General features: G+C 37.1%; 1 protein-coding gene across 1 annotated transcript in view; it reads right to left on the bottom strand.

The window, feature by feature from the left end:
• Positions 1-25,004, bottom strand: part of MCTP1 (multiple C2 and transmembrane domain containing 1) — a 167,585-nt gene that overhangs the window by 119,104 nt on the left and 23,477 nt on the right. The window contains exons 5-7 of the mRNA XM_026072645.1: positions 20,590-20,760; positions 17,558-17,688; positions 4,038-4,224 (exon numbers count right to left, since the gene is read on the bottom strand). Of these exons, the coding sequence (XP_025928430.1) occupies positions 4,038-4,224; positions 17,558-17,688; positions 20,590-20,760 (489 nt within the window). The remainder of the gene's footprint in view (positions 1-4,037; positions 4,225-17,557; positions 17,689-20,589; positions 20,761-25,004) is intronic.

The following is a 25,004-nucleotide window of genomic DNA, read 5'->3' as shown; positions in this document are numbered from 1 at the left end:
GGAACTCCAAAAAAGGAGACTAAAATTAGAGTTTCAAATGCATATTAAAACATACATATATGTGACCTAATTTTTGGTTATTTTTGTAAGTCTTATTCACAAATGTTAGCATGTACCTTTACTTCTAAGTATTTTAAAATCTGGACTGGCACATTTAATGCCAGCGGCCTTTGTGAATGTTCTAATGTAAAGCAGGTGAAAACTTTTCCACTGTTTTTAGTACAGTCTAGATTTCTAGAATATGCAAAGATCAGGTAAAACACCAACTCAACAATTCTGAGATTTGTTAGGAGAGCAAAACTGATTGTTAAGGAAAATCAGAACAACATTACTGCTCTGAAAAATCAGTGGTGCTGCTTGAATGTAAAATTAAATGTTAGGTTGTTGGAAAATTGGATATATTTATTCATAAATAATATACCCATTAAGATGTTGGACATGTAACGTTTTCTAGTCTTATTAATAAAAAGACAATTCTAACTGTCAAATCACACTCTGATATTAATTTCACAAGCCTCAGCTGACTACTTACTATTTACAGTGAAGGCCTGACCTTGGTAAACTAAACTGAGGGAATCTAGTTACGTGTAGTACCCCACACTCTGCCTATATACAACTATAAGCAAGCATGTTATCACAGGATAATGTTTAATCATTTTTAATATGTTTATCATCTGAAATATGGTTTTCAAATATCGATGATCAACTTTAATTAGCACACAGTCAACCCTCCGCTTACAAGCTGAGAGTGGCAGAGGTGGTGTTACAGATAATAGCAGTGTTTTGATTCAAATGTGTGTGGCACCATCTCTCATTTATTACAATAATCAAGTTTTGGAAGCTTCTTATCAGAGCTGTTACCATAATACAGATAATTCTCCCTTAATACTCTCATGAAGGTGAAGGGATTTCCAAACAGGTTTCATGCCATCATTTTTTGAAGCTATTTTACTTAAGTTTCCCAGTGACTGAAATGAATACCAAGCTGCAGAAAGAAAACAAAGCAAAACCAAACACAGACCAAGCCAAACAAATGCCCCCTTCCTGCAACACTGTACATTCCTCTTATCTCTATATTTCATCCTGGTAAGCTCTTTCTGCAAAAAGGCACTGTTACTGTATTTCACTTCACTACCTTTATTCACACCCCACAGAATAATTATATTTGAACTTTCAGTTTCAGCAAGTCAGCTGATTTAGATTCATTTACTGCACATTGTGACAGGCGAGACTAGCAAAACAGTATACAATGTTACTGCAGAGACTCTGGGAAAAGCAAATGACTTTAATACATTACTCTAAATACATAACTTTAAGTAATGATTTACCAGATGATATTCTGTCTTCTTACTTATGATTATTGTTGAAGGCCTCCAAACCTGTATGGTTTCTGAAGCCTGAAATTTCCATAGCAGAGCAATCTGTGATTTGCTGTGAATCTTTTCAGCCCTCAATAGATGGGAAAAGATTGAAATGCTCTGGAGATGAGTCCTCTTTATTTTTTTAATGAAAGGCTGTATAATATATTTTCTGTATGGCTGCAGCAGCAGCTGTCAGGGAGAGCATCTCAGTTCAGCTCTATTATGGGAGAAGCAATACCCCATCCTATGGCATCGAGATACACTGAGGGGCCAGTACTGATTGACAGCTTGTCACCATGACGTCTTATTCCATCTCTGTTATGGAGAAAATTAATGTCACACCACCAGCCTTATGACTCGCTGTCATCTTAGAACTGCTCACCTTTTATCAATGCTCTAAATAACATTTCAAGCCCATCGTCTCACGGTGGACGATCTGGTCAAGGGACATTAAATCGGATGACTGTGAAATGTCATAATAAAAATAGAATGCTAACAACTTCTTCTCTAAACTAGCTCCTCTGGTTTTTAAACTGTGACAAGGGGGACTGCGGGTTCAGCACACCCGTTCTGAAAAGGTCATACAATCTCACTTGGTCTGTACCCATTAATGCGCCCCTTCCTCACCCCAAAAAGAATTATCTTTTCAGACAATTGTGGTAAAATAATGGTTCAAACAGTAATGCCTGTTTAATTTGTAAGGCTCTGACGTTCAGCTACAAATGGTTAAGTGACAGTAATAGAGTCATTTTCCAAGGCTATTTGATCTGATGGCAAGGTCAGCTCATTAACTGTTTTTAGCTGCAGAAAGGGTGCAAAATACATTTCTCAAATGGAGGCTAGTTTTTTTCATTATTATTATTATTTGAGGATGACCCTCCCTCCCCAATATACAGCCACTGAGTGGGAACAGCACATCTTGCTAATTGCATATTATTTCTTTGTATCAGTAGAAACGTAGAGATGTAAATTCCAAAGATAAATCAAACACCAGTGATAAAAAAACTATTTGAATTTTGTTAATCTTTCTTGTCTTTCTGCTGCTATCCACAGGTCATTTAATAAAGCAGTATAATTTCTCAAAAGGTATATCAATACTACAATTTTCAGTTAGATGTAATGAGCTATTTATGCTTCTGCAATAAGAATGTTTTCCAAAATATTAATATATGCATTTGAAAACATTTATGTAGGTTTTTTTAATCATAAAAAAGACACATAGCGATGAATATGTAAGAAACAGAAATAAATAGATCAATCTCATACCACATAATTATGCTTTACATTAGGGAGAAAAAAATAGAAAATTTAGGAAATGTGAGTAACAATACAGAGCCATAACATGTTTCTATATTGCTGCTAAACTATCAAAACCATCAGTATCGCTTGACTCCCATCGTATCATCACACACAATAATCCACAGAAGTATGGTGTTGTTACTCTTGGTAGAAAAAAGTATGTCACTTCAAAAATAGATCCACCAAAAATTTATCATATTTATAAAGAACGATTCTGACACCTACAGACTGTCTTGGTGGATACCAAAATGTGAAATAATTCTCTTAATTGTAACTACTTTTCAAACATTGTGCACAATACCTTAGCTCTTAGTTGATTTAGAAATACAATGTTTAGCCTCACTAAGTCACCTCTATTAAACTGTGTTTATGATAACACTACTGGTGTATGAGTTGTACAAGCATTAGCAGACAGCTGATTCAGTGGAGATAGCCAGAATAAATTTGCTGAAGCGCACATCCTGCTAATCTGTTTGAAGAATACTGTACAGCATTAGTACTAGCACTTCATGTTATCTGCACAGCCTGATAAGGTACATCTTTATTAAATTCAGTTATTGAAAGGATGTCAGTCATGGAATAGGAATATTTTAAAATCTAAAAAAAATTAAGCGGCTCTTTGTTGGTCAGAACCTGGTTTAACGGCTGAGTGTCTAGAGAAGTCTTTCTAAACACCTGGCAGCATTGTACAATAAAAGCTTTGTAATTTTAAGTGGAAATAGCTTCCCCCTGCCCCGTGTGTAGTAAGACAGTTACGTTTAGTGATTTAGGTATTAATAAATGCTGGCGTAAGAGCTCCCCTCTCTGTTGCTTTGATAAAACTACACAGATACTGTGTAATGTGAGGATGCTGGGAAATAAAAAATAATTTGCTTCAGAATATTTTGAAATAGAAATAGTTTAAACCAATCATTTTGACAACACAAAATACTGCTCCAGTCCCTAATGTCCAGTTAAAAAATAAGCTTTCTTGCCCTCACCATGCACTTAAAAAGATCATAATAAAAAAGTAACTATTGGCATTTCAAATCAGTTGGTAAGAATACTCACTAGAAACTGCACAGTCACTAAGTAACACCATAGTTATTTTGCACTTGGTAAAAATGAGCATCAAAAATCTGTAAGGCAATAAAATTAACTTCTTTATGTCACAAAAATAAGATAGCTGAATTACTATGTAAACAATAGCTTATAGGATAAACGGGATTTGTAGACTTCCTGATGCTAACTGTATCAGCTGCAAAAATATTAATAACTAGCTTAAAAGGTTGTCTCTGGATGAGTGAGGGATATGCTTAGCTTTTTTTTCTCTGATACTTGTCAATTACTTCTGTAAGGCATTATGCAAACAAAGGGCAAGAGAGAAGAACTCCATACATATCTCTTTAGTATTTCCTCTCGCTCTTTCTGGTCCTCCAAGGAGTTGACAGAGAGGTCAGAGATGCTGACTGCAGCTGAGGCTGTCAGGGTGACCAGCAGCACCAGGCATCCCTCTCCTTCCTCCAGCGGCATCTCCAGCTTGTGAGTTTGCTCTTTACTCAGGGCCGACAGGTCAATCTGGCACCTAGAAACAAACGTTCTGAGCACGTGGTTCTCTTCACAACATCAAACAAGAGCATATTGGCTTACTGGCATTCAGCTGGACAGGAGAAAAAAGAAGTAGAATTTCCTTCTTCCTACTTGTCTTTTTTTGTTGCTGTTTTTTAAAGCAACAACTCACACTATGCTGCATGTGAACAATAAAAATATTTAAAGAGACATACAGACTCTAGAGATGGGTATAGCTAAAATCCATTACTTGAGCCCGCCCCTCCTCCCCAAAGATTCAGATGCAAACTGTACTTTTTAATCATTCCTCTTTTATAAACATAAAACATAAGTTTCGGTGAGAGTATTTTTGAAACCATCCATTTTGAAACCATCCATTAAAAATCTTCCCCCCCAAAAAACCCCCCAAAAACAAAAAAACCCCACACCACTGTGGACTTCACTGTGATGGAGTTAACATGATTGAACATAGGAAAACAAGACTTGAGTGCCACCCAAAAGGCTAAACTCTCTGGTGGTAGGCTGTGCATGGCTCAGGATCAAAGTTTTATGCAGGTGTCCAGGATAATATTTGACACTGCCATCTTCTCTATATAACAAGTTGTCTCACATTGTAATGAACAGGGACTGCTTATAATCTCAGGAACAGAGCGGCTGAAGCAACCTGCCCTGCTTGATCCTTCCCTGAATAACCTTGGCTGCATGGGCTATACCATACACTGAACTAATGAAGAATGGCTCCATGCATGCAGGCCAGCAGAAACAGCTGTGCAAGTGATGAAACATCTTTAAAAATAAAAGAGAAAGCCAGGAAGGAAACTATTATTTCTTACAAACAGCTGACCATAAATTTTAATCAAAACATGAATACCTTAGGGTCAGTAGTTACACTATGCATACCTTGGAAGTTTTAATATTTTTGTGTATCATGTCATAAGTTTAAACTTTCCTAAGATTCAACTCTGAACATGTCTAGAAATTCAACAGTTGTTTCAAATGAAATGCCATTTTGCACTGTATAAGAATTTCTGTGAAAAAGCACTGTTTAAAATACTTCTACTTAGAGCCTCCTCCATTAATATTTTGCCAGTTACCCCATGAACACAAAATTGAAACAAATAAATATATTCTACATATAGTTAAATGACTGAATGCTCTAGTTTTAACAGCAATTATTTAACGTGACAAGCACATTCTGTATGCCACTCACTAAGCTAAACATCTAGCAAACTCCTTTCAAAAAATGTCAATTGATTTTGAAGAGAAAGATAATGTGGTGACTGCAGGGCCAGTCACCACATTGAGAAAAAGGTGGCAGACATGAATAAATAGGCATTTAAGGACAGGAAATAGCCAATTATGGGACTAAATGTGGCCTCATAAAATGGGCACTGTGCTATCAGAGGCAGATTAGATTTGCTACAGGATTTTTCTTAATTTTTTTTGTTTTTAAACATTTACTGTCTGCCGTAGCTGTCAAAATTAAACTACTGCAAATCTCATATAGTTACAAGGTTCAATTATTTCACAAGGAAAAATTTTCTAACTGACAGAGCTTTCTGAGTTCAATGCTTACCTTTTGTTTCAAACTCTTTGGATGGCAAGGAGTTAGAAATGAAACCAACACAAGGAAAGACTGAAGTTGTTGCTGTCAGTGTAGACTCATGGTCAACACAAGTTCAGTACAGGTATATAGACTGTAAAGCTTTTGTTTAGGCTGCAGTGAGGACTATAAAGCTCTCCTTAAGACAATAAATGACGTAATCAAGCATTCAAAGGTGGAGTAGGTTAAGAAAGAAGCCTGTAGTGTTAAATATTCTTTGATAGTTAATTCAAAACAGACACTCCTCAAAAATATATTTCTGCAACAGTATTGCTGTCTTGACAAACAATCCTTGAAAGAATCAGTTTAAACACTCTTAAGGTCAGTAAAAGAATCAGAAAGTCTTTATGATACAAGTAATGCACAAGTAGTCCAAACCTTCTCAAAAATGGAAAACAAAAGCCACTGCCACTTCAACAAAAAATGCTACATGCATATAGATATTCCCCTCATAAAACTATCATGAGTGTAAAAATACAGCGTTTATATCAGAGCTACAAGCTCCAACTTCTTAAATTCCTGAAGTTACAGTACTCTTCACAACACGAGTAATCCATGCTTTCATCATTTAGAATAAAAGGAGCAAACTGCCAAACTGACAATCCAGATTTACCTGAGTCCGTGCACTTTTCCTATAGCTATAAAAAAATCCTAATTGCACCATATCTAAAAGAAATATGTCTCTATCCTGTTTGATAGATCTTTGTGAACAATCAGTCACTAGTTTGTTATTTCCTGAAATCATACAATGGGGTAGGGAGAGATCTGGAAACTTTTGCTAAGAAAAGCCTTACTTATTTTACAGGAAAACATCCTCCAAATGGCCCTCAAGTAATTTGATGAAAAACTGAGATTATTCCATTAAGAAATGTCACCACTGCACTTAATGGAAACCTAGACTAAGTGTCTCACTGTCCTTAAAATGTTAGGTGAAAGCACATCTCTCATTCCGTACTGTGTCCCCTCCTCTGGGTAAGGGGAAGCAATACCTCTGAGGAGATGCAGCCTGCGTGCACCCAACTCACAGAATATGCTGGGGCTTAACAAGYGTTCATCATGAGGCAAGGGCATCAGTGGCACATGCACTTGAGTCAAAAGATGAAACATTCCAATTTACAGATATTAAAGGAAAAAATGTGATTTTTCCATTAATTGCAGACTTTCTCCTGGAAAAAAAAAAGTTTGCTTTTGCATGAAATTTTCCTGTAAAAAAAATAAGAGTTCTTTGGTGAGTTTTATTGCTTGCTCTCACCAGATCTTTGCATGGGACCAAAACATCAATGGAAACCTGTTTATAATGAGCCTAAGCACTAATCCTATCCCAAAATAACTTCTACAATCATCAGCAGAAAGCCACGAAATTATTTTATGGATTAGATTTCCTCACAAAAATTGGAATTCATAAAATGCTTTAAAAACTAAATAGTTTTGGAAAGTTCAAGTTGACAATGTCCCTTTAAATTTTAAGATATGGTTTTATCATCAAGACAGACAAGGAAAATGCTACATATAAAGTCATACATAGCTGAGATGATGGACTCAATATTTCCCCTCACTTTTAAGGAATAAATATTTCCAACTTTGAAGTTTTAGCAATGCTGACTTTTATGGTTAGTGTCCTAGCCTTTTAGAGCAGAAAATACACTTTAAAACTTAGTGGTAAAGGACTTGTGATTATGCGGCAATGGCAACTGTTGTGTAGTTGACTTTTCTGTCCCATAGTCACAATATGTTTGGTCTCCTACAATAAATATTACTGTGAGTTTTCTGAAGTTATACACATACAAAATATGGCTCACAATTTTGCTTTCCCCAGAGAAAAAGCTGAACTTTTACAGCGGAACAGAGCACAGACACCTTGAAGCTTCCATGGGAAGTGAAAACAGGATGATTACACTGCTTTATAAAGACACCTTCCACTGCCTCTTGACCTTTCTGTCCTAACAAGAACTTGATGAAGAAACRCTACCAGAGAGAAGTGATATTTCAAATTAAAGTCAGGCAGTTCATCATTTTTCCATTGTTTTTCTATCTCCACTCTTCGATGAGTTGATGTGGATGTAATGGCTTAAAATGTATTATAATTATTTTTCGTAACTGCAAAACTTCCAGAAAGTAGATGCTTCTGGAGAAGCTGACTACTTTCATAAAGCCTCTGTAGTTCAGAGCATAGGTGGAGCCACAAACTCCACTCAGTTAAGATATGGCCTTCAACATCTGCCACCTACAACTATTTCCATGCAGAATAAAGATGATTTGAAGATGAAGGTGAACTTGCCTGTTACCAGAAAGTGGTGCAGAACAAGCAGGTGGTGGTAGAAATCCTTGTCTTGCATTCTCAGCTAGAGACCATGAAAAATTATAGCCATTTTAAGAAGGCCATAGCTTGCCTATGATCTGAATCTTATTGAAAACAGGAGATAATAGCGACTTTGGGAACATTCAGTTTCTTATGGAATTGCTATTCATATGCTGCTGGTGAAAAAGTTCACTATTGAAAAAAAATCAGTATGAGGAATAATAGCAAAAACAGCTGTTAATTCTACAGAAAGATTTTCAGGCATAGCTATAAATCACATTTCAGTGAATTTTAATTTTAGGGAGTATTTAGTTAGAGTATTTTGCATTATTCTGCTGCTGAGCCTACCTGCACACTACATGGTCCTTTCAGAGCACATCTCTGACAGCATGACGAATTCTAAGAAGGAGCAATGGAAAATAGCTTTGTCTAGCTGACAGATTCAGGAAGAGAACCGGAGATATGTCCTCCCCAAAACCAGCTCTGCACATGAACACTGTCAGGCACCAGGTGGATATAGATATTCAGGCCTTGATACATTAGAAAGGAGAAAAATCATGTAAGCTCCTCAAGCTCACATGCTGAAGTATTATAGATAAGTAGCTGCAGAAACATGGTACAGCTTCCAGAAAGGAAGATTTTAAGATTTAAGGGGAATCCACAACTTCCTTTGAAAATGTGTTCAATGTGTTAATCACCCACACCATTAGAAATATATTTCTGATTTATTTCTAATTTGAATATATCTGGCCTTAGGTTCTTTTTAAGCCTTTCTCTACTAGGTTAAAAAAAGCCTTTAGCATCCCGTATCTTGTTCCAGTGAAGGTACTCATATACCATAATCATACCTCTTCTTGATCTTTTTGATATGCTAAACAGATTCAGCTCCCTATATATTTCCTTGGAACACATTTTCTACAGCCCTCAAATGACTTTTTGCAACTTTTCTGATCAGTGAGATTTTCCTGCAACCTTTTTAAAGTGTGGAAACCAGAACTATATGTAGTATTTTATTATCAGCATGTGTAAGAGGTAAAAATCACCTCCCTATCTGGTCCTAACAGAACCTGGAATGTAAGACCACTGTGGCACCCTGGTGAAATATCTTTGCTAATGAATGACATACAAAGGTAGCAACATGACATAGTAGGCCTCTTAAAAGCCAGGTGGCCAGGCAAGGGAGAGACAGCTGATACCTAGATCATTTTCTCACATGACAAAATAAAGCATAAAAGAGGAATTGGCACAATCCTAAGTGGTAGGGACAGAAAAGCACCACTTGGCTACAACCCAGGCAACTTAATTATCATCACGACTTGTTTAAGACGACAGCCTTTTAACTCCGCTATGATCCAGGTCTATGCTGCTCCAAAGGATGCCAAGGAAAGGAAACTCTGCAATTCTGCAATTAGAACCAAGCTGGACGTACATCAGAAGAAGTGAAGCACGAACTGCTACAATTTGTGAGACTCCACATCTTTTATGAGCACAGTACAATGTTCCAGGAAAACCAAGAAGCAAACGGTGAGGGAAAATTCTGCAAGGCACTGAGAGTGATATAGCTCAAAAAGACAGGACTATAGTAATGCGAGGTTCTTGGAAGAGCCCAAATTGAGAGCAGCGTTTATAAGCATAAAGATAATGAGAAAGAAACAAAATTACAGACCCCACACAACAAAGGCCCTTAGCTCTCTCAAGAGAAGTGGGCTGGTTCTTTCTTAAGCCTTTACAGAGGTGACAGACTAAAAACCAAGAGAGCTCTCAAAGGACCTGGAGGCTAGGACTCAGCTGAGCAGGACACTGACCAAGGAGGGCACTGGCACACTGACGATGCTGGAAACAGCCCCCAGAACCTGGGAGCGCACTGCCTAGCTGCAGAGCTCAGCGGGAGCTGAGGAGTTAATGCCATCAGGTGCCATGCAGCAAAATATGGAAAGCAGAAGAGAACCCTGCAGCACGGGGTAAGTCAGTCTCGATAATGGAAATATGCAGAACCGCCTGAAAGACAGGACAATCTCACTTGTCACTGAGCAATACTTGAATGCAAACAAATATTTATTGCTTGCTAAAATAAATATGACTCATGCCACAAAACCCTGCTGACCGATTTTGAAATGACAGATTAATATTTTCCTTAGGATAGTTCCTTGCAATGAAATTACAAATTTACTTCATAAATTGTTTAGACAAAAAAAAGTATTTGAAAATGTTTTATGATGTTATATTCCCTATGCTCTCCTTGCAGTACAAGCATATGCTACAGACACGCACTGTGAGTGCTGTCACTTGTGAAATTTGATTGCACTAAAAGTCACATTTTCCTCTGCTAAACCTGTCTATTGCTTTGAGGACCATTTTCTTTTTTTCCTACCCGGTTCTCCCCTCTCTAGCTGATCCAGGTAACTTTGCAAAAATCTTTCACACAGCTCCAAATCATGCCAGAATCTTCATGTTCCATCTGAACATGAGGAAAAACTTTTTCACTGTGAGGGTGACAGAGCACTGGAACAGGTTGCCCCGAGAGGTGGTGGAGTCTCTTTCTCTGGAGATATTCAAAACACGCCTGGATGCAATCCTGTGCAAYGTGCTCTAGGTGACCCTGCTTGAGCAGGGGGGTTGGACTAGATGATCTTCAGAGGTCCCTTCCAACCTCAGCGATTCTGTGATTCTGTGATAATCCCCTATCTACACCCCTAATCATTTTTTGTACTTATTTTCTTGGTCCTCATATCTAGGCAGCCATTTTCCTTTTCCTTCTCCCTTCCTCTTATTTCTCAACTTATTCATGTAGCAGAGTAGATCTCCATGTTTGGGAGACAGAGGGTCACAAGAAGGATCTATAAATATAATTTTGTGCACAGTTTCTGTGTTTGAAATTAATAAATGGAGTAATTCTACCAATTCTGCAAAATTATGACAATGACTTTTACAAAAGTTGTCAAGAATAAAATATCCAGTAGCAGAAAACTAGTGAAGATTAGTGATCTAAAACTGAACCTTTTTTACTTTCTAATAAAGTAGCAGTGTTCTTCCATTATTAGAAGCAGTTAAAATGTGCAGAGATAGTATAAATATGGCTTGGAAAATCTGAAGGCCACATTTTGAGACTTACTATTTACATCTAGCCCCCTTTGAAAACAATCAGAACTGGAGATGGCTCAGCACATCACAGGATTTGTCAATGGCAGGCCTGCCAGTACCATTTTTAAATGTTAATGTTTCTGGCAAAACCTTCCTTTTACATAGAGAATTGCATCTGCAATAATTTCACTTCAGTCATCAAGTATAATCAACAAACTATTATACACACAAGCTGTTGGTTGCATGCTTGTCTGTGTTTACACGGAACTACTGTGCAAGTCACATGTGCACACAGCTCAAAATCCAAATCACGACAGTATATTATCCATCAGAAATAACTTGTCTTTCCAAAGTTACCTGGGATGCAGAAATTTTCAAACCACCATGTGAAAAAGTATTTGAAATACCACCATGATAAAATATTATTTATAAATGAATAAAACTTTTACACTTATCAACTCCAACATAAAGGCTGCTCACAGACTTTCACAACTACTGTTCAAAAATTCTTTGCCAGGCAACGATATTTAAAAAAGAAAAAACACTGCCAGTACTTTACTATAAATCACAATCTCCACACGCAGCTCTAGAAAACAGATCCACAGAGAAATGTTAGCAGTAGCATATTTAGTGTCCTTCACTCAACTTCACGTGCATGTTGGAGAACTGAAACACAGCTTAAGAGCACCACTCAGTTCTCTGCTGGTCTCCCATAGTGAAATTACATAAATTTGAGTGGAAGAAAAAAAAACTGAAAGATATAAATATTTTATATAAAAAAACCCTTTAATTTAGAACTTTGAGTAATATATCGCTGTGCTTTCAGATTAATAATGCAGCAGTATAGTTCTCACATTGCTTCTATTTGTGTGCACCCAAAAAAAAGCTCTACAGCTTCATTATTATAAAAAATAGACAAAATCTAACAGATTAGGTGTTAAAAAATTAAATATTTCATTTTCAGTGTTTTAACTTTTGGATTTCATAGCATCCATTCTAACAAGATAAAATTAAACAAATACTATACAGTGTGAATCCATATACACACACAAACAGGCTGAATTTTAATGACAATGTTCAAAAGGAATAGAGAACATTTCAGTTTTCTATAGATATAATTAATACACAGCTTTAACAAAAACATAATACACAAGGTCTTCTTCATTTGCATCAAATAGGAAAAAAAAAAGAGTAACATTTATATTTATAAATGTTGAAAATTTTCTGATGAAAACAGATATAGATAAAGTCAACAGTAATCTCCTGGCATAAAATATGAGTAAGATCAATGTCATTTTAAACACACACTTTTCATACCAATTAAATAATGCTATAAATCCTGCTGTACTGGATTGCAAATAACTTCAGCTGAATAAAACTGCATGATATGGGATTTACTTATCCTGTATGTTCACAGAAACAACTTGTTCTCTGACAGCACTCATTCTTGGCAATTTATTGCAGCTGTCAGCAGCCAATTTGTTCAGATTACTGCTATGCATAAAGGCGTAACAATCATGAGGATTTATTAGCCGATTACTGTAAAGGTGACAGTCTGGATCGCCTTCAGAAATGCAGATGATAAGAAAGTTAAATAATTACACGAAGATTAAAACCATTTCACCTTCATTTTGGTTTTAATATTAGCTACCTAAACTTACTACAGTATATGCTTTTCATCACAGTAGTCTATAGATTCAGTATGGAAGAAGAACGATTTACTTGTAAATAGCAAATATGTGAGTATGTGAATATTTAATTTAGTCAAACTGCACAACATGCACACGTACATATGTATGCATAAATCAATCATAATTACTATTCCCATATTATGGGAATAATTCTACTTATCAAATGATGTAATGACTAATATTGCAAGTTCGCATATTCATCTGAACTTACGAAGGCTGCCGCTATGACTTCAAGCGTTGGTGCTTTCCAGAAAAAGAACTAGACTACCTTGGACTCCCATATATCTTTGCTCCTTGAAAGTTTTTGGATTCCTCCCCCCTTTTTTTAAATGATCTTCAGAAGACTATCGGAATTCAATCTCCTCTTCATTCTGCATGGAACACACTCCTGTTCAAGCCCAAGGTTTCCTCATATGAATCTGCACATCATTTGAAACACATTTTTCTCAGCACTTTTGTGCAAGGTCTTTTTTTCAGGAGAGACCCGCTGGCTTYTGAAACCCCAAAATAGAGACTGAAATGGCTCTAGGATTGCACATTTTTAGGGTATTCTGAGAGGGAAGTTCACAGTGTGCTACATCCTTTATACTCACATAAATGGGAGCATGTATACAATTCGAACTCAAACAAATCTTATGGATACATAATGCTCAAAGTTAAAAATGGAAATAAAGCAGTCATCATCTCATTTCAGGAACTGCCAAACTCAATGAGTTTGGGTACCATGATGAACACTGAGCTTTATGCTAGTTCTGCAACAGACATATCTTTTTCCTTCTCTGAATTAGGATGCCATGCTGTCACTCTCACCCTCTTAATACCTTCCTCTCCCTCATAAGCCACCCCTTCCACTTCCATCATCCTGCTGTCACAGAGCCCCCAAGCCAGAATCTCACTTGCATGCCTTCAGTCTACTCTAACATCTTTCCTTCATCTTTCTGCCCTTCAAAAAAGATTCCAAGCCCAACCCCTGACAGATGTAGTCTCCATGTCATATTCCATACTTCATCCTGGCCCTGCTACCATGCCCCAACCTAATGATTCTGATGATACAAAAGGGTCCACAAAAAAACCCATGTTCTTGATTTCTCAGTTTTTTGTCTCACTGAAGTGCAGTTGAGACAGAATATCATGCCAGGAGAAATTATAACATTCTGCTTTGGAAGAAAATCTGTAAGTTATGGAATTCAGCTTAGAGAGAGTATTTCAGTTACAGAGGGCTTCCAATGCCCTTTACTGCAAGGTGTCTGGAGGTCTGTGAATCTTTCACCGAGGAATCCTGATTTGCAGTTGCTCTGTTAACACCACAGCTCGAAGAGTTTTCAGTTCCCACCCCTGGAGCTATAACTCCAGATCTCACGGTGTTCAAGATCACCATTGGCCTACGACCCAATCTAGCAAGATGTCAAACAGGGAACTATTAGAAAGCTGCACACCTTTCATGACAATTTCATCAATACCACCATGACTGGAGAACAGGGAAGCTCCCTTTCTTCCTCCTCACACTCGGTTTGGAAACTCTGAAATAGTTTCAGAGCTGGCATTCTAATGGAGACATTTCCCCAGATCCACAAAGCAGCTTGCTACCGCCTGTTTGCACAGGGAATTCTGTTGACCTTCATGCGTGCTCTGCAAGCAGATGAATATAGAACATGCAAAAACAAAAAAACCCCAAACCCCACCACAGTGTGGATGAGAGAGGAGAACTGGTCCTTAAGCTTGTTTCTTCTTTTTTCTCTATTTCGTCTGCTGTTTCTTTCAATAAGTAGAATCTCTTCAATCAAGGATGGCTTCTCCCTAACCATACTTTGGGCAGATAGGCCAGTTTTCTTAAGAAAGAACTCAAATATTCATTTAATAAAAATCTTTCTAAATAACTGCTACTGCTTGAACAGTATTCAGGAATGTGGGAAGATCACAAGAAGATGAAAGGGATTATTCTCCACCATTGAGCCCTGCTAGAATACTATCAGGATGTCTTTTGTTTCCCTCCTACAACCTTATTATTACCTTTCCTGGAACTTGAATCAAAACATTCCGTCTCTTAAATGTGCCTTGAGAGCACCAAATGTGCCTTAGTCATAGACAAGAATCCAAATGTATTTTCAAAAAAAAAAATACACATTTAGCATACGCCCCCCCACAAAGAGCAAATGCAAAGCGTCTGCAACCTGACTGACTGAACGTATGCTGTACTAGTGCTTTGGGATGTACAATAACTTGATTATATTCTAGACATGTTGAAATTCCATGCATATGTAAAAAAAATCCAACACTTCTGGGACCTGGTGGACCTACAGCCCATATCCTGGGCATCAAATCATCAGATTTGCTGTGAATGTGTTGCACAGCTTGTGTGTACATATTTCTCTCTGGAAAATTCTAGACAGAGATAAGATGAATCTGAAAAGGAGGTGTAGCTACTTGAATCAATGTAAAAGCTGCAACTTCTAAAAGTTATCAAAAAATTATTTGCAGCTTTTAGACACAGCCTCAAAATGAAAAACTGGGAAAGAGTAAAGTAGAACTGTCAAGTGCCAGTGATTTTTATCCACAGTGACTGGAAAAGAGTATTAGGGAGGGGGAATATTAAGACCTATTTTTATATTCATATTGAGCTTGACAAATGACAAAGTTTTTCATGGAGATGAATTTGTTTGCAGGTTACATTATCCAGAGATGCCATCTTATCTCTGGATAATGTAAGGTGAAATAAGAGAATGTCTAAAAGGACATGCTAGAAGAGTGATTTTATATAGGAAGGCATAGAACCTATAGAAGAAAGGTCACAAAAATCACAAAGAGCAAGTTTTCAGGAAAAGTTCTCCTGATTTTGTTAAAACCAGTCAAACACTGCAAAAGCACTGCAGGTGAGCTGTGCCCAAGAAGTGTCTCTTTTTTTGGTATTCATACTATGCAAGAACTACATCTATGTTCAAATGGCAGAAAATAAAAGAAAACAAAACTCTCCCACTGAAAAATCCTAAAGGCTTCAAGCATTCTTCTTGAAGAAAAGAATTCTCATGCTATCACATTTCATGGGCCTAAATAAAACACAGAAATCACTCATTATTTCCAATAATAGCCTGCAATTACTAAAAAGAAATATAATTGAACTTAAAACATACCACTTTTTTTAGGTATCAAAAAAACTACCTAAGCAGCTCATATGTTTAAGGTTACAGATTTTTCTTTTCCTTTTCTATTTTCTCCCATTCCTATTTAGATTTTAAGTTCCTTAGAGCAAAGACTATCTTCTATTTTATGCAATGCTCTTACAAGTACTTTACACATATTAATTATAATTACTGATAATAGTAATAACGTAAAGTGCTGCTTTGATGAGAGTGTTCTGAAAAGTCATACGTGAAAATTCTGAATCTCAATCTTTTGGCAAAGAAGGTTAAAGATAAGCAGAAAATAGAAACTATTTCCCAAGGTATACCATGTATTGACATAGTACTGAACCATTGTGTTGCTTCAGAAAAATAGTTATTGTTACCATATGTGCTGACTCAAATCAATAAAGGGACAAAGATGTAAACTTCAAACTTATCACTCCCACCATAGAATTTCATTGTATAAAACAAAATCCTACTAAGTATACTTTTTAAAAGTGATTTTGTCTGATGACAAGGCTGTTTGCTTGCCAAAGAATTTGCATCTATTCTGACTTCCCATGACTTATGGTAGGAAATAAATGCATAACACTACACGACTGATCTAATTTGATAAACAAAGCCATTACTTTAGACAGAAGCAGAGGGAGAAAAAGATTAGCAGAAACATAACCACGTTGACATCAAAAGTACATGGCTCAGTTTGTGAGATTTCCATTCCTGTTTTTTACTACAAAAACAAGTAATTCTACTAATAGTATTATGTCCTAGTGAAAGCACCTACGACTTTCTAATACTCTAACAATCAAAAGACACAGGATTGATTATTATTGTGAATGGTCAGATATCAATGAACAAAGTACATGTGATATAACCACAAATCTAAGCTCTCAAAACAGCACTGACCTTGCACAGTAACTATAAACAGAGTCTAAGATTTGGGGGGAGTTCCCCATTAGCTAATAGCTAATGCAAATGTTGAAAAAACATTTTAGCAGGTATCACCTGCTAATGCAATAAAGCAGAGCAGAATCACACACATTGATACCATTTTCTTGAATGCTGAAAAAGATGCCAAAGATTCACTTTCCTGAGAATAAACTAGGTGAATGATCTTACTTCTTCGCCTGAAAAGCTGTGTGTAGAAGATTCTCGTTTCCTTTAACAAGTAGATCAAAGAGTAAGAACACGATTTTAGTCTTATTGGCATATTACAATATATGATATTTATTTCTCCACCAACCCAGAAAATGTTGCTATATGGAACCTCCTGCATCTTGATTATACTGTTAAATGTGGGATTTTCATTTTGGAAAAACTAAGCCCATCAATTGGTAAAATCTGCCACCTACTGGCCAAACAAAAAAATTATTTTACACCATTAAAGAATAACACCAAAGCACCAAGTTGTACCGATACTTTGTAAGACCTCCCTCCACCCAATTTCTTTTGAACAACAAGAACAAATGGTTGTAAAAAAATACTTTCAATGGCAAGACTCATTTTAATCATCTGCTCTCATCCCCAGAGAACTAGAAGGCTATAATTGCACAAACCTGCCAATAAAATCATCCCTTTTGCCAGCATCTTTGTCCCACACGGTAATATCAATAATTCCGCCTCGTTCTTCATAGAGATGAAAGTCAAACTGCTCCCTCCACTGAGGATTCAAAGTTTTTGGCACAATCTGAAAGGAGAGCAAAAAAAGTCATACTGCATTGTGCTGGCATGCTCTTTCTTGAATTGTAAAATTGATCTTTAGATTCCACTCAGAAAGTGTTTTTGCAGTTTATCTTAAGCAGTGAGGGTTAAAAAAAATAATAATTAAAAAAGGACTATTGGTCAGTCCTTTCATGCCTTTCTGATTCATCAGCAACCTCCAAAATCTTGCAACCTGTCACCTTCAAAAGCCTCCAGAACAAAGGATTTACCCTGGGAATGGATCCATTTTTCTACAGAATAATTACGCCCTATCCTGAGTGACAGTTAGCTACAAAGTTATCTTTCTCGGCCAAAAGGAAAACAAAGCACCTGAAATGACAAGTGGATAGTGATTGAAAGTATTTAAACAGAAACAATTTAATCTTCTCTTCTTTCCCCAGCTACTGTAATATTGGGAGAAAGAGGAATTCAGCTTTACTGTGGTTGACTTTTTTACAGAAGAATGGTTTTTTTTAATGTATTTTACTTCCTTTTCTGTATAATTTAGATAAAAGTAGCTTTGGGGATCATTTTCACTCCAGTTACTTCTGGCAAAAGATATAAGCCCTGGCTGCTAGAACCAAAGGCTTGCAGGTTTTTCCACCACAATGCAATAGCAGGAGTCACACCTGCCCTGAACAAGAATGCAACCTGTCCCATAGCCTCCCTATGAAGCAATCACTACTTTCAAAGTCCACCAGTTCCACTGGCTTGAAGAGTGGAAAAATTAGAGAGGATAAAGAACAAGAAGTACTACAAAAATAAATCCTGAAAGCATAGATTTCTTCATTTGGATTTGTACATGAAAATGCATACACACTTAAAAAATTTTTTTTTTCAAAATGAGTAACATCTATCACAACACTGGGTGACAACACTGATGAAGTTTCATGTAAAAACAAACAAAAACCCCCACAAATGAGAATGGCAGACAATACCTACAGCATACTGAGACTGAAAAATCTGTCAATTAGTCCATGTGCATGCCATTACTTTGGTTTGTTTTATGATTAAAAAAAAAAAAACCACCACTTTAGACCTTTTCTGTGCAATAAATCTCTAAGTTAACTTTTACCTTGCTCAGGTTAGTCAAAGCACACAGTTACAAATAGTTCTTTCAGTATCACATCTTTGAAAAGCATCTTTGCTCTATTTCAATCTGGAAAGTGCATCTTCTGATTGTTTCAGAGATGTCTGAAAAGAAGTGCATTCCTTCAGTTTCTTTACAATACTGTTTGCCTCAAAACGTCCTGTTGAAAAGCACCCATGTAAACACTTAAAAAGAATATTTTCTTCTGACTTGTATAATCCAAACAATGACAGAGAAAGAGGCACTAATCTCCTAGTTGATTTTGAAGAAGAATAAAAACATAAATGGAAGTAAAGAGGAAATCTTGAATTGACTCCTTTGATGGCCAATTCAAACCCAGGACAGAAACTAGGATCTGAATTAGGATCCCTTTTCCCTAAAATTTTAATAATAGGGGCATACAGTTTCAAAAGCCAATTTAAACAAATTTGTGAAGATGCAGTAAAAGCAGATTTGACCACTTACATTTGTCCTTAAGAACCCTATCTGAATCCAAACAGTGATCACAGTACCAATCAGTTCACTTGCCTAAGTGAAGACAGCAACTAAATGACTCCCCCCAAAAAAACAACTTTAGCAGGGGCATGGGATGTATGTGTTTTAAAAGCACCTGCTTTCTAATGAATATCCATTAGCTTCTGGTGGAAGAAAAAAAAATATATATATATATATACACACACATACATACACATATATATATATACACACACACACACATATATAGGAGGCACTTATGCTGTCTTCCTGTTAGTAGAGAAAGCTGATTGCTTTTCCTTTATGTTTTCCCTCAGTATAAAAAAAATAAATGTGGGAAGACTTGATTTTCCAAGTAGAACTGGACAGTTTACGAGTAGTCTGTGGGAATCAACTATTCCTCCATAAGCCTAGTTTCAGATTAGAAGCCCTAAGGATGTCTCATGGGTCTAGGCAAAGCAGGCACCTAAATGTTCATCGTCTCTTCCTTGCTTTGCCTTTCCTACAGCTCTGCAAAACCACACTGGCAGTCTTGGCCACTGAGAGAGGAAGGTCACGTGTGTGCCATCACCAGTGGTCCCAGCATTTTCCAGAAGCAGCAGTCAGCATCAGCAGCCTCCTCCCTCCCTGCCCCACGCACACCGCCATGGGGCTAACCAGACTCGCTTCAGAGAGCAGGACAGGAATTTCTACTGGACAAGGTCAGCCTTTGCCCCAGTGGGATTTTACATTCTCCCTAGAAGACCTTCAGCAATCATGCAATTTTCAAACCAAACAGCGACCATGGAAATTAAAGAGAACAGCAAGAAAGCAAAAACTCTCCACAACTATTTTCTCCTCGATCCACGCCCTCCAGCTGGTACCCAAATACATATACATAACTTTAATTAAGCTTATTGCAAGGACACAACGAGGAAGGCGAGAATACAAGCATGATAAATTTGGAGAATAAGAACATGCAAAGGATCCAAAAGGCTACTGGCATCAAACCAGACAGGCAAAAAGGTGGTGGCTGCCAGAATCCCTCTAATGACCTACACCAGTACCCTCCCCAGTGACCACGGACACTAAACAGAACCAGCAGAGTCTGTCTGGAAGATAAGCTTTCCCCACCCTCCCTTCAGTCCTATATTCTCCTCTGTGTGTTTATTATTTTTGTTCATACTTAAACAAAAAACAACACCTAAGCAAAACTCTAGGAGCTTTGGCGGCTAATTAACATAACAAACCTCCAACAGTATTTAAATAATCATGCAGGCAGAAACCACAAACAAACAAAATAGGCTTCAAACGACTTACGGTTCAGGCCACAGTTAAAATTACCTTGCTCTTGTACTTCTGATGCCCCAACCGGAACTTCACGTAGGGATCACTCAGTCCATTTGCATCCATTGCCTTAAGCTCACGACCTTCTATTAAAGTAACACTAACTATACCCCTCCATAGTTGAGATTTTCTGTGCAGATCTGAGAGACGCAAGCTCTGGGTCTGAAACTTTAGGGAATAAAAACATAGATTTAGTTAAACATGCCTAAATGTTTCCTTTGCATTTTAATGTTCAAGTTTTTAAAGAAATGAAAGTAAAGAACCATCTTAACTCATTTTGAAATAATCTGACAGTACATATGTGAACTACATCATAAAGAATTATCTGGAGAGAAATCAAACTGACAAATATGCAGGTAATACCATATGCTGCTTTTGCAAAGCCAAGCAGGACTAATGCTACTTAAGGAAATGTTTGGAAAAAAAAATATTTTTCCTACTTCACCTCCCCCCTCTCTGCCTCTAGAACCAACAACATTATAAAAAAAATTATGAGGTCTCTTTTATTAGTTAGGTATGAGTGAAAGAACTTACAATACAAATAAACATCCAAACCACTTTTATTAAAATAATACAAACAGCATGAGAAGCACAGAGCCAGGAAAAGGAAGGCAATAAACATTCATAACTCCTGTACCACATGACAACAACTACCTGCAGCCCCTAAAATGATGTGGTATTCTCAGAAATTGTGAAGAAAATGGAATTAAACATCAACATAATATTTCAACGTTTTCATAGCAGCATTTTGCTGAGCCTCCCTTCAAGGCATGCTAAACAGAACTGTGTGAAACTTGTGGACTGCAAACTCAGACTCTCACTTTTAGGATAAGGCAATTCTCCCTCTCCCCGTATCTCCCCCTCAAACAGCCACCGCATCCATCAGTGAACTCCACTGGGGGCAGGAGAGCAGGGGGTTATAAACTGGAGTAACTTAAAATCAGCTGCAGCTTGCTCTGAGCCATGCCGGGTACAAACTGCCACCAGAGAGCTCTAGAGGTGACAAGCCACCTCTGCGCTCTGGAGGCTGCAGTGCACTGGAGGGTTAAGATCCCCTAGAAGCTCTCCCTTTTTTTCCTGAAATTGTATTAGATCAAGATTACCTGACCTAAAAATCAAAACATTAGCTAGCTAAGCAATATTTAAACTCACCAATTACTGCTTCCAGGAACCAAAAAACCCTCACGTCTGCACGGCTACTCAGCTACCTACATATATTGAAGCAGCATTTTTTTTTTTTTCATTACAGCAAGTAGTTTGAGTAACAAAGGCTTTATGGGCTCTGAAACAAAAATCTTCTGTACAATAAAACTGCACGAGTGGTGTAGCTAACCATGCAACACATCTCCAATAGCCCTGTCAGGGGTTTTCAACGCAAACTTGGTTTGAGTCTTTCAGATGGTAAATGTATTTGGATGGTTACAGCTATGCATATGGCTTGGGCAGGATCTTTATTATCCAGAGAAGACTGTGAAACATATAGTGGAGTATAATCACTGGATTATAATCTGCACTCACCAGATTCCAGAGAAAAGTGTTACACATGAGGCCTAGGTTCACTGGGGTTGCAGAAAATCTAAGTAACATGCTGTTAGCAGTATTTCAGAAATCATCATGGCCATGTATTTTTATTTTCTAATGACTATTCATTCCACGCGTCATGGTTCACTCCCAAAAATATTTCAGTATATTTAGTTAAGATTTATCTCGCTAAAGTGAAGGGTTTGACTGTGGAGAAACTTCTCAAAGCTATTTCTCCAAAGGCCAACAGAACTACTGTTTGCTGTGAAGTGGAATAACCTTTACACTTAGCCAATTTTATCTGACTCTACCCTTCCACTTTAAAAATGATCATATTTTCTCTTACATTCTTTTTTTTAACCTGCTACTGAACCTGGCCCTAGCCTCCTAAACATTAACTAAAAGACTAAAAATTTGGGAGAAAAGTATTTTTAACTAAAGTTCAAATGCTGTTTTCACAGTGCTGTGTTATCTCACATGTTATTTTTAACAACACACGGACCCAGGAAATCCACACGTCCCGGTATCCCTCAGCTTGCTGTGACCTTTGAGACCATAACCCAGTGCAGTATGTAACACGTCCTGCCACCTGATGCAAAGAGGAGGGATGTCACAGAGATCATGACAAACAAACAGAGGCCAATGTTTTTGACAGGGACAGCATATGCTATATTGCATTCAGATACAGCACTCAGATAAGATGCCTTCTACCTTGGTACAAAAATGGACTATCTTATTAAAACAGCAACTGCAAACCAAAGGATATCAAGAATTCAAGTAATCTTCCTGTGTCTGTAGTAGAACGACATTTGATATATGACATAAAGCCAGCAGTGTGACAGCAGAAAGCAGAAACCCTGTGAAAATCAGGGCACAAATGGGAAACTCAGCTGCGAGAAGAGATTTCATTTACAACACAGTAACATTATTAAACTTGTGAATTTTTTCTCACCACAAATACCCCTTAGTAGGCAGGCTACAGTCAACAACTTCCAAAGACTTGTCCCATGAATAAGTGGTAGATTTTTTTTCTTGTTGTTCCAGTTTCTTAGATGGTTTAGAGTAAAAGAAAAACTGAATAGTAATTAACCAAAACTGACTCTGCCCTGAACATAGGGTGATGGGAAACTTAGGTTGTTGAAATAAAATGAGGGTCAAGATATGTTTAGAAAGAGAGTTTATACTGGGATAGAAGCAGTGGTATAGTTGAGACTTCTGGTTCTGCAAAGAATACACAGTTTTCCTTTGGAGCTAAGTGGGAAACACAACAATTTTATAGTCTCCTTCAGAATATTATCATGAAAACAAGCATTAGTTTGCATTTACTACTGTTGAATTCTTTTAAAGGAAAACTTAAAAAAAAAAAGTATCAAGCATTACTGTATAGTTCTGTACCTCACTAATCACAAATGAGGCAGTGAATCATTTAGAGAGTACACTTGATCTAAAGTCCATATTTTCAACAGCTCTTAAAATAATTTGCTGCATTACAGCAGCTGCCTCCACATAAAAATACTGATTTTTTTATGACCAGTAGGGAGTTTCATCAACCAAGATAATTTACATATGAGGTGGCAGGGCAAGATCTAAATGATCAAGCACAGAGCATAAAATGACAGATGGGTCAAACAGGAGTTTACAAGAGTCAGGCAGAAATCCTGAGAGCAAATGTTCATGTTTTGCTTGAGAAAGCCCTTTTGGGTCACAGCCAGATCTTTACAGTTTATGACATGCAAAGAGACTATCAGAGCCCACTGGTATGTTGACTGATAGTAAAGCTATAAAATCTCAGTTTCAGTCTGCTGGAATAAAGGAAGTTGGCTGTTAAAAGTGATATGAGCTAGTTGTTGCTGTTGCTTCTTTGAGATGGGGAAATTTGGACCACAGTGGTGCTCTTTTCTCCCTGTCTTTATTGGTAACACACAGATCCACGAAAAGCAAGCTGCAAAAGGAAAGCCTACAAAAAGAGCAAGGCCATAGCTAGCTGGAGCTAAAGCTTTTGAGATTTCCTGGAAATGAAAGATGGGCTATTTTGCCTTCTCCAAAGCCTTCCTTATCCTGAGAAATTACAGATATTGACATTACCTCTAGTTTCACAAGGTCATTTTCATAAGATTTCAAGGCAAATTTGCCCCAAAAGCTGATATATAGAAAAATAAGACAGACTTCACATTGTAGACTTCTTTCGCTATAACTTCATTTCACTAGGTGATGCTGATACATTTTTAATTACCTAAATACCCTTTGTAAATCCAGCCCATACCAAGTTAGTTATAATGCCAGAAAGGAGAACCTTATAGCAAAATGAAGAAGTGTGCACAGATCTTTCCAAACTCATCCTATGAAAGAATGTTTCTTGAAATTAGTTTTTACAGAACTTATTTCCGTCAGAAAATAGGTAACGCATATAGATCCTGGCTTCCCTCTGCTGCCTCAAACAGATAAAACCATGAAAAAATTGCATAGTTTTTAATTCCTCTGGAAATAGGTAGAAAGTTAAGCTTAATAGTTCCATCTGGAAATGGCCATACTGTCTATCTAATGCTACAACTGTAAAAGAAGCAAGGTCAAGATCTCAGGTCACAACTAACTGTTATTAATTTGAGATTATTATTCACAATTATGCACTTATTTGCAGGCATGGAGACTCTCACCTGCCATATTCTAAACCAAAAAATTAATGCAGCTTGCATAGGGTGAAGCATTCTTTCTTTTTTTCTAAAATGAAAATTAGACTTTTGAAAAGGAGTCTTTTATGTCAAAGGATATTCAAAACTGCTTTTGAGAGAAAAACTCCCATCTTCTCATATCCATACACTGTCTGATCTAATGCTTCTACAACAAGCAACACGTAAAAATAATAATTTCTTATCTGATAGACCTAGCTTTTA

This window comes from Apteryx rowi, unplaced genomic scaffold (assembly GCF_003343035.1).
Source record: "Apteryx rowi isolate R43461 unplaced genomic scaffold, aptRow1 scaffold_345, whole genome shotgun sequence".
Taxonomy (NCBI): domain Eukaryota; kingdom Metazoa; phylum Chordata; class Aves; order Apterygiformes; family Apterygidae; genus Apteryx; species Apteryx rowi.
Note: the sequence above shows the minus strand (reverse complement) of the source record. Positions and strands in the feature narration are given on the sequence as shown.